Source organism: Neoarius graeffei, chromosome 7 (assembly GCF_027579695.1).
Source record: "Neoarius graeffei isolate fNeoGra1 chromosome 7, fNeoGra1.pri, whole genome shotgun sequence".
In the NCBI taxonomy this organism is placed as follows: domain Eukaryota; kingdom Metazoa; phylum Chordata; class Actinopteri; order Siluriformes; family Ariidae; genus Neoarius; species Neoarius graeffei.
The window spans coordinates 67,682,681-67,692,956 of record NC_083575.1 but is presented as its reverse complement, the minus strand read 5'-3'; the positions used below and the strand labels follow the sequence as shown (position 1 = coordinate 67,692,956).

At 41.2% G+C, this 10,276-nt stretch overlaps 1 protein-coding gene across 3 annotated transcripts in view; it reads right to left on the bottom strand.

Annotated features, from left to right (window-relative positions):
• Positions 1-1,757: 1,757 nt before the first annotated feature.
• Positions 1,758-10,276, bottom strand: part of camk2g2 (calcium/calmodulin-dependent protein kinase (CaM kinase) II gamma 2) — a 149,761-nt gene continuing 141,242 nt past the window's right edge. For 2 of the 3 annotated variants that reach the window (XM_060926285.1, XM_060926284.1), the window contains 4 exons: positions 10,080-10,155; positions 9,775-9,869; positions 9,371-9,619; positions 1,759-4,638 (listed from right to left, as the gene is read on the bottom strand). In XM_060926285.1, the coding sequence (XP_060782268.1) occupies positions 9,387-9,619; positions 9,775-9,869; positions 10,080-10,155 (404 nt within the window). In that variant the 3' untranslated portion in view covers positions 1,759-4,638; positions 9,371-9,386. Of the gene's footprint in view, positions 4,639-9,370; positions 9,620-9,774; positions 9,870-10,079; positions 10,156-10,276 lie in introns of all 3 variants that reach the window. The other variant, XM_060926283.1, reaches the window with a different exon arrangement.

Genomic DNA, 10,276 nt, shown 5'->3' with positions numbered 1-10,276 from the left:
AGGACTGTGCGCACTTTATTTTTTTTTTACTTAATACAAGAAATTAATGGATGCCAACATTTTTGCCAAAATGGTATTTTATTTTCCATTGTTTAGGCAGCTTCAGCATCATACTGTGAGATTCTGTTCAAATTGTTTTTTTTTCTTCTATGAAGCCTGAGCCATTTATTTTATTAGTTTATAATTATTGTTTAATTTAGTCTTCAGGAGAGACTGCCTGCACACAGTACTAGTATTAATAGTTTTTTTTTCTTACATGAGGCATTTATATTATATTTGAAGGTAACTTCATGTTGTGCTGTGAGGTTCTATGCACTTTAACTTTTGAACCAACAGGTGCATTTGGATAAGTAAAGCCTATCTTTCTGCATTTTTGTAGTCCTGGTAATCTTTTATATTGGTAAAGTTGTTTATAGGACCATTTCTCAGTGTCTTTGTTTTTTTAATCAATAGTTTTTCAGTAATAACTTAATATTTAACATATCACTCAATTTTAATCACAAAAAGAGAAAATCGCAACAATTTCTCGCAACTTTCACTTCCTCCCGCAATGTAATCGCAACAAAAACCTAAAAAACACCGCAACTTTCATCGCAATTTTTTGGAAAACCCCCGCAACATCAGACATTTTAGCCCGCAACAATCACAAAAAAGGCCCGCGGAATCCTGGGGGGACTGAAAAAAGAAGGACCACGATTATTTAAAGTTTGGATTTTCATGGACTGGATCTGAAGATGCTCCACTGCCACAGTGCGTGTCTGCCAAGAGGTGAGCACAGATGTTTAAAATGTGTAAAAGAAAAAAATAATGTGTACAACAACCATTTTTTTAAAAATACGAATGGAACATTAAGTATAGCAACAACAAAAATTGTAAGGGGGGGGGGGGGGGGGGGGGCTGCTGTTGTTTATTTGCTCTCCGAGAGAGGGCTGACTCTCCCACACTTTTAAAACCCCTGGACTAGTTGAATGAGGACTTATTGTTGAGTCTCTAAAATAGTCATTGAATGAAGTGACTTCTGTAGGTAAAATTAGGTGTTTAACAACCTGTTAAAAATACACCAGAATGCAGGAAATGGCATCTAATTAAAATTTTTTCTGGGGGAGGACCCCACCGCCAATGTGTTCCCCCCACACTAAACATGCTTCTGACACCCCTGCCACAGTTCAAGGTTTGCTACGGCTTAACTACAAATATCTAAAAAGACACCAAAGAATCAGATTTTCAGTCCACGTTTCAGGGATCAACAACTGATCCTTAACATGCACAGCAGCAGAAATTCCAGCTTCCAGTCCCTAAGCAATCATAATAAACCCCTTCCAATTATCAAGACGAGGATTTTTTCAATTATTGTGACCATAATCCGGAGTTGTGCTAAAAGACTTTAGAGCTTGTGCTAAAAGGCTTTTGTGCTAAATAACCGGATACCCACTTGAGCCACAGTTTGGGTGAATATTCAGGATACTAATCACACCCATACCAAATGTACAAGAAACAGTCCTTTGGTCTTCAAACCTGAGCATGGCGTGTGTTCTAATCCAGGGCTGCTAACTATTTGTACAATGGGCCTCTGTGTCGTCATATGAGATTAGCAGGTAAAGGGAGATAGGGAAATGTTCCGCGAGTATCCCTGCAAACGTACATCCTGTTCCTCACTTCATCCCTGATCCATCACACAAATATCACTGCTGGATTTTCAAAAAGCATTGAAAGCAGGATTAAGAGAACGCAGACACTGCTTATGTTTAAATGTTTTTATTAAATACTTTCCCATGTTTCAATAATAACAAAGCTATCATGAAGATCTACAGACATTCAAACAAACACTTGATATTTTTTAAACTCTTCATTTTTAAATGGTTTTATTAATTGTATGATCATGCAAAAAATCCAGCATCCAATTAAAACTCAGAGTATAGTCATACGGTATGTAGAACCATCGTATGGTTACAATGCAATAAATTGAATAGAATCTGGGGAACATACCAAGCCAAGGCTTCGTTAATGTTTTTTGTCCTTTTTTTGTGATACATCACTTCATTTTAGCATTTGAAACAGAGCCATTTTCAATTATCTTGAGAATGCAGGTAACATACATATAGATAGATATAGATAGATTTTCCATTTTTCAGTAAACACAGACAGTGAAAAATATTACCAGAGTAGACATGCATATTTTCCTCCTTCTGTCCAACTGCATATATGGTTTGGTTGTTAAAAGTGAGCGGCCTGTTGGAGCTATTTCAGCATATCAAAGCTCGCCCTCATTTTTGCAAGCTAAACACACACAATGTCTAACAGGCATCTTTTCCTATAACAAACATCGTCATCTGTTTCTCTCCTTAATTCGATAGGTTTTCTGCTTTTATATTCAATATGGAATAAACCGGGCTGTGGTGTTTTACATTTAAAAAAAAAAAAAATTCCGCATGGCTGTGTGGACGCACAAAAACGGGCCTCAGAAGAGACACCACAGAGACCCAAAACATCACACTGGGACTGTATACACACACACACACTGCACCAAGGCGCAAAACAGGAACACAGTGTGATGGGGTGGTGGGTGTCACAGTGCTGCGCTGTGTACTCTCTGGTGTGTTAAGCTCTGTGTGATTTCTCTCTCTTTTTCTCTTTCCCCGTCCAGTCTGTGATGTGTGATGAATAAGCAGAATTGTTTAGAACAAGGTGAAGAGGTCTGGCTATAAGCCTTGCCCCTTTTTAAGTCACTAACATTCATACCTAAAACTACATTACAGTGAAAAGGTATCACACAGATGATGCCGCACAGATATACACACAGATAGCACGTTTGAGCAGTAACACAGCCACACCAGTGTCAAAACCTACACATGACAATTTGCATTTACAACATGATTCATTTTACCAGTGCATGATGGAGTGTCTCTAGGTGCGTGTTTGGGTGTGTGTAAACACAAGGACAGTGGACGGATGGAGATGATGTGCACATGTGGCACAGCCTAGGCTCCACCCTTCATCTACAAATGGGCACTGTATACGTATTTACAGTTTAAAAAATATATGATCCAGAATAAACATCAACACTCACATTAACAGTACAACACAAAGTGTCACAACAGGACCTACAAACCAAGTGCCTTTAGCATGATCACCACCTCCATTCTCAACTCGGCTGAGTCATGATCACCAGTTAATCCATCTCGCACTCCCTTTTGTCTATTAAACATGCTCGAGCGTCACTCACAGTGAGTCCGGAGACGGAACAGGGAGTGGAAGAACAGACAGTACGTCACAAACAGAACACCACAGGCAGTGTGCAGACACACACAAACACACGCATGGAGGGAGTGCAGACCAGCTATGGACTGGTGTCGGGGTCGGTCTATGGACTGGCCCTTGGGGAAGGATTTTCTAACCTGAAGTTGCAGAAAAGTCCACGCAACGTGAACACAACAGCACAGCGTCTCAGGCTTGTGTGCAAAACAGTACAGGCCATTTCTATTCAATTCAAACATGCGTCATAAGAGTCTAGAAAAAGTAGAAGCACATATAACCGGAGCTCTAGGAAGCTGATCCAAACGTGTGCGAGAGAGAAGAAGCGATGTGAGGGCCAGGATGAGGTGAATAGTGTTTAAGCTCCTCCTGCTGGTCAGAACGAGATTATGAACACGCTAATAAAGTGAAGCGAGTGTTCTGAAACTTCAGGTTCTAACAAGTAGGACGTTATACAGCTGCAAACAGACAAGCAGGTGAGTAAACTGACTGAGCGTGCGTCAGGGTTTTAGGCATGTGTGTGCCCGTGTGCGCGTGTGTATACACAGGCTTCTGAAAGCACAACGAAGCAATGAGTGCCAAGTTAGACCGCATCACATACAAACACCCTTGCTCTTTCCTTTCCCTCTATAAATATCAGTGTACAACTATATTGAACGTGCCTTGTTTTTAAAAATCTGATTTTTTGAAAAACACAAATACAGCATCATTCAGGAGATTAAAAACAGAGGTACACCAAAAAAAAAAAAAAAGAAATCCTACAAGATACTAAAAACATTCCTACACTCCCTCCAATTTTCAACTGAATCAAAGGATTGCTAAAACAACTTGTCAAAGTCTAAATTCTACACTTTGGTGATATTTTCTTCTGATATTAAGAATTTATTTTAGCTCCTCAAATATCCCACCCATACCATTGGTTTGCTGGAATCAGCTATAAACATATTAACAAAAAAGAAAACACCACCAGCCACTGAAAAAGTGGGCTTCCCTTGAAAAATTCACATTTCTGATTTTAAACCTCCATCACTTTCAGCCCTGTTAACGGTGTGAGGATTGACAATCTCAAAAATTTACAACATATTAATACTTGAAACACTCTTGCTGTACGACGGGCAGAAGAGATGGGCTCATGGGTAAAGGACGAGACAGCGCCCCCTGTGGGCATTAGAAGCATGCAGCATTCGGAGGGCGGGGCCGCTGCCATCGCCGGCCCCCACGTCTAGCTACGGTTGGACTGAAGTGGTGCTGGCCTCAGCTGGCTTTAAATTTTTTTTTGTTTTTTACTGCGTTGTGTAATTTTTTCCCCCTTATGTTTTCTCTTCCGGCCGGGCCCCTGGCACCAATCCGACCACTGAGAAGACATGCTCCAATCATCCAGGCAAGCTGAAAGAGAGACATTTTGCACCTTAGTTGATGCTTTTACACAAAATAAGTACTTTTTTTTTTTTTAAAGAAACAATGTAAGGCTCCTATAAGGTAAACTTTGATTTTGTGGTGCACCTTGTAGAAGAAAATCAAATCCATAAACTATTTAACTAATAAGTGCTCCAACACTTAAGTGCTCAGAGTCTAGGTATTTACAGTGTCTTGCGAAAGTATTCATCCCCCTTCGTGTTTGTCCTGTTTTGTCACATTACAAGCTGGAATTAAAGTTAATTTTTTGGGGGGGGGGTTAGCACCATTTCATTTACACTACATGCCTACAACTTTAAAGGTGCAAATTGTTGTTTTATTGTGACACAAACTATAATTAAAATGGGGGGGGGGGGGGGGAACCCATAAACCTGGAGCATGCATAGGTATCCCCCCCAAGTCAATACTTTGTAGAGCCACCTTTTGCTGCAATTACAGCTGCAAGTCTCTTGGGGTATGTCTCTATTAGCTTAGCACATCTAGCCACTGGGATTTTTGCCCATTCCTCAAGGAAAAACTGCTCCAACTCCTTCAAGTTAGACAGGCTGCGTTGGTGTATAGCAATCTTCAAGTTATGCCACAGATTCTCAATTGGATTGAGGTCTGGGCTTTGACTAGGCCATTCCAAGACATTTAGGTGGGGTTTACATTAGACCGTATCAGCGGATCATCAGATTAACGTGTTTAAAACGATTAGCGTGCACACAGCAACGCCAATACACGATTCGCGTGCACACAGCAATGCCAATACACGGATACGCTCGGCTCCGCAGGCATCCTGCGCTCCAAATTACTCCGCCCTGAACAGCGAGTGCCCTCTGGAGGGTGCGCACTCCGGCCCTGCGCAGCTCACAGAGCATGCGAGTGAAGCGCACGAGCAGTGATTCGGGACTGAGCCGCTGTGTGTGTGATCTCAGTGCATGTCGGGCATGCGCGTCACTAACCACTTGCAAGTGGAAGGATGGCAAGCCTAAAGACAATCATAACTACACAATGGGCAGTATTTGCATCAGTATTTGCAGTATTTTCATACTTTTATACTCTTTAATGAAAGGTGATACAAGGCGGAAGTCCGCGCCGTTTTTCAGCAGTCGCGTCACATGACCAACGCCAGCGAATCAGGAAGGTGGATGTCACAGTGACGTTGTCCAATGACGACGCCAGCTAGAGCTCAGCACAGCGTATCCGCGTATTCTCAATGTTTACACAGCACCGGACCAGACACGATCTGGATTGAATACGTGGACCCTGGCGGATTCCCGTTTCCCGGCGTTTTAATGTAAACGGACAGTGCATCCGCGAAGAAAACGAGACAGATACGGTCTAATGTAAACTTGGCCTTAGATGTTTCCCTTTAAACCACTCCAGTGTAGCTTTAGCAGTATGTTTAGGGTCATTGTCCTACTGGAATGTGAACCTTTGTCCCAGTCTCAAACCCCTGGCCGACTCAAACAGGTTTTCATCCAGAATTGCCCTGTATTTAGTGCCATCCATCTTTCCTTCAGTCCTGACCAGCTTTCCTGTCCCTGCAGATGAAAAACATCCCCACAGCATGATGCTGCCACCACCATGCTTCATTGTAGGAATGGCGTTCTCAGGGTGTTGGGTTTGCACCACACATGGCATTTCTCATGATGGCTTAAAAAAAAGAAGGGAAAAAAAAATCAATTTTAGTCTCATTTGACCAGAGTGTCTTCTTCCATGTGTTTGGGGAGTCTGCCACATGCTGTTGGGCAAACTCCAAACGTGTTTTTTTTTCTGGCCACTCTTCCATAAAGCTTCACTCTGTGGAGTGTACGGCTTAAAGTGGTCCTATGGACAGATACTCCTATCTTCGTTGTGGATCTTTGCAGCTCCTTCAGTGTTATCTTTGGTGTATTTATTGCATCTCTGATTAATGCCCTCCTTGTCCAGTCTGTGAGTTTTGGTGGGCGGCCTTCTCTCGTCAGGTTTGTAGTGGTGCCATATTCTTTCCATTTTGCTATAATGGATTTAATGGCGCTCCCTGGGATATTCAAAGTTTGGGATTATTATTTTTTTTAAATAAATAACCCAACCCTGATCTATACTTCTCCACAACTTTGTCTCTGACCTGTTTGGAGGCTCCTTAGTTCTCATCTTGCTTGCTTAGTAGTGTTGCAGAGTCAGGGTCCTTCCAGAACAGGTTGATTTCTACAGACATCATGTGACAGGTCATGTGACACTGATTGCATACAGGTGGATCTTAAATCAAATAATCATGTGACTTATGAAGTGAATTGGTTGGAGCAGCTCTTATTTAGGGGTTTCATACGAAAGGGGTGAATACCTATGCACACTCCAGATTTCTGTTTTTTTTTTCATCTTAATTATTGTTTGTGTCACAATAAAACAATTTGCACCTTTAAAGTGGTAGGCATGTTGTGTAAATCAAATAGTGCTAACCCCCTAAAATTTCATTTTATAATGCGACAAACACCAAGGGGGTGAATACTTTTGCAAGACACTGTAGCTACTATGGGGCTCCCAGTTGGACTTTATTATATAGTAAAGTGTTGCTATAATTTCTGTAGAAATGACTGCTTCCATTGAGAGGTACATTTCATTTACAAGTTGCTTGCTTTTTCACACAGCTCCCTATAATCCAAACACTGAAACAGAAGTAGCATCCGACCCAAACATGGTAAGATAGAAATGCTTCCTCTCCGGATTAGGACAGCCATGAGCATTCACTTTCTGTTGGACAAGTGCTGATAGAGTTGCAGTCAGAAGTTTATATACACGGACACGAATGTCATGGCAGTGACCATGATTTCTTTGAACTGGTCTTTTTCTTATAGAAAAAAAAATAATTTGTTGTGCAAATTTTAATTTATTTTGGTTTTCTGAAATCAACACAGGGCGAAAATTACACATGCATGGTCAAAAAAAAAATTTACATACGCCCACTTAGATTATTAATTCAGTGGTGCTGAAAGTGCCAAAATGTCTTTACTTGCCAAGACCATGGTCTCTTAATTTCATGTTAGTGGTGATCAGGACTGACTACAGCTGGTAGCTTGTGTGCCAACACAAAAAGGGTTTGTTTGTTTGACAGCACTCACTGGATTGACCAACATATAGTACAATGGAAAAGTCTAAGAAGCTCAGTACAGATCTGAGAATCATAGATTTTACACAAGTCACGAAAGTCTCTGAGGGCCATTTCTAAACAACTGCAGATTCCAAGACCATCTGCTCAAACTCCTGTATGGAAGTACAAGTTATTGGGAGGTGTAGCCACTTTGCCAAGGCACTGTGCTGGAAAAAGACCCAAACCATCACCCTCAGCTGAGAGGAAATTGGTTCAGATGGTCAGGAACAACCAAGGAACCACCAAGGCACAAGCCTGCCATTAACTGGAAGCTGCTGGAACACTGCCTAGAGTCAAGCAAGTTTTGGATCACCCTGGCCTGAGAGACTGCCATCTAAGAAAGATACCCCCGCTTCAAAATCGACACCTTCAAGGTCAGCTAAAGTTTGCAGCTGACCACGTGGACGAAGGAAAAGCCTTCTGGAGGAAAGCTTTATAGTCAGATGAGAAAGACTGAGTTGTGTGGCCATAATGACCAGAGGTACAGAGGAACACTGTACCAACTGTTAAACATGGTGGTGGCAGCATCAAGCTCTGGAGCTATTTGCTGCTAGTGAAACTGGTGCATTGCACAAAGTGGATGGACTAATGAAGAACCTCAGAATTGAAACTTGGACACAATTAGGTGTTCTAACAGAAGAATGACCCCAAAAACAAAAAGCCGGTTGTGGAATGGATAAAGTAGGCTAACATTAAGTCCTGACCTCAAACTGAAGAAGAGTGATCAAATATCCAAACTGAATTCTGCCAGAAGCTTATTGATGACAATGAAAAGCAACTGGTCAAGCTGAAACTTGCTAAGGAACATTTAACCAAAAATATTAGGTGTGCAATGTACAGCACCAGACAAAAGTTTGGACACACCTTCTAATGCAATGTTTTTTTTTTTTAATTCATTAAGAGACACTTCAGGTCTTAAAGTAATGATGGATGTCATTTCTCTTTACTTAGTTGAGCGGTTCTTGACATAATATGGATTACTACAGTTATGGAATAGAGCTATTTACTGTATTTATTATTTACTGTTTGATCTCAAACATGTTAAGAAGGTAAAAAACTGCATTAATTATCTTTTGACGAGGCCACACCTGTTAACTGAAGAGCATTCCAGGTGACTACTTCATGAAGCTGGTTAAGATAATGCCGATAATGTGCAAAGCGTCATCAAGGTAAACGCTGGCTACTTTGAAGAATCTAAAATACTCAACATTTTATAAGCACTTGTGTTTACCACATAATTCCATACACGTTCCATGTGTTATTTCATAGTGTTGATGTCTTCAGTATTATTCGACAATGTAAAAAATAGTCAAGATACAGAAAAACCTATGAATGAGTAGGTGTCCAAACTTTCGACTGGTCCTGCATATTTCTGACCCTGTGTTTATTTTAGAACACACAAAATAAGTTAAAATGTATGCACCAAATTCTTGCTTTTTTCTGTTAAAGATGCGAGTCGTACAATCATTCTGCCACAGAAAAAGATCAGTTCAGAATAATCACAGAAATCCCAATATTGCTATGACATTCGAAAGCCTGTATGTAAACTTCTGATGGCAAATTGTAAATTGTGCCTTGTGAGTATTGTACCTGTGCCTGGTGTAGTTCATTGTAAAGGGGCAGCAGGTGCTCCTGAGCAGTGGAAATGCACATTGAGCCACTTGGAATCACGGCGGTGCCACACGCGCGTCTCCTCTGACTGGCAGCTGCGGGGGCGGCCCTGACTGTCAATGTACTGAGTCAGGCGGATGTAAGCGATGCAGGCTGCATCCTCTCCAATCAGATGCACGTGAGGATTTAAGATTGTGGTGTGCACTGGCTTGCTATTCTTACTCAAGACTGGGAGGGGGAGCGAGAAAGAAATATCAGCTCACATCATCTCAAACATCCCACTATGATCAAACTGGCTATTTTTACTTTTGCTGTCATCTCATGAAATTCTTGAAGCTGTCCAAGACAAAGCACAACCCCAGACAGAACGTGTGGTCACTCACGGTTCTCAAAGTAGAACTTGTGGAAGTCCATGCCTTCCACTAGATTGCCCAGTGCCTCAGGCTCAAAGGAGGTAAGACCAGGATCACAGATTCTCCTGAAACAAGATACACCATAGACATGCTTCAAAAACAGATTCAGAAAAATATAAATACGACATGCTTATGATCTGCATGAACCAAACATAAAACCATCACGTATGCAACAGCCACAAAAATACATTTGTTTAATAGGTCTTTAATATATTTAGTACAGATTTCACGAATGTAATTGATGAAAAATTCAGTGAACAAGAGTGTGAACTTACGTATAAGCCTCAAAGTCCCCATTATTGATGGCTTCAATCAGCTGTTCCGTAATTTTGATGATTTCCTGCTTGCGCGCTGATGCCCAAAGGAGGTAGAACAGTGAGGAAAATCGGTAAATTAGAGAGCTCAATGCTGAAATTTTATTTTAAAATAAATGAATAATTTAAAAGGGGGGGGGGGGGGGGGGATCTAAACA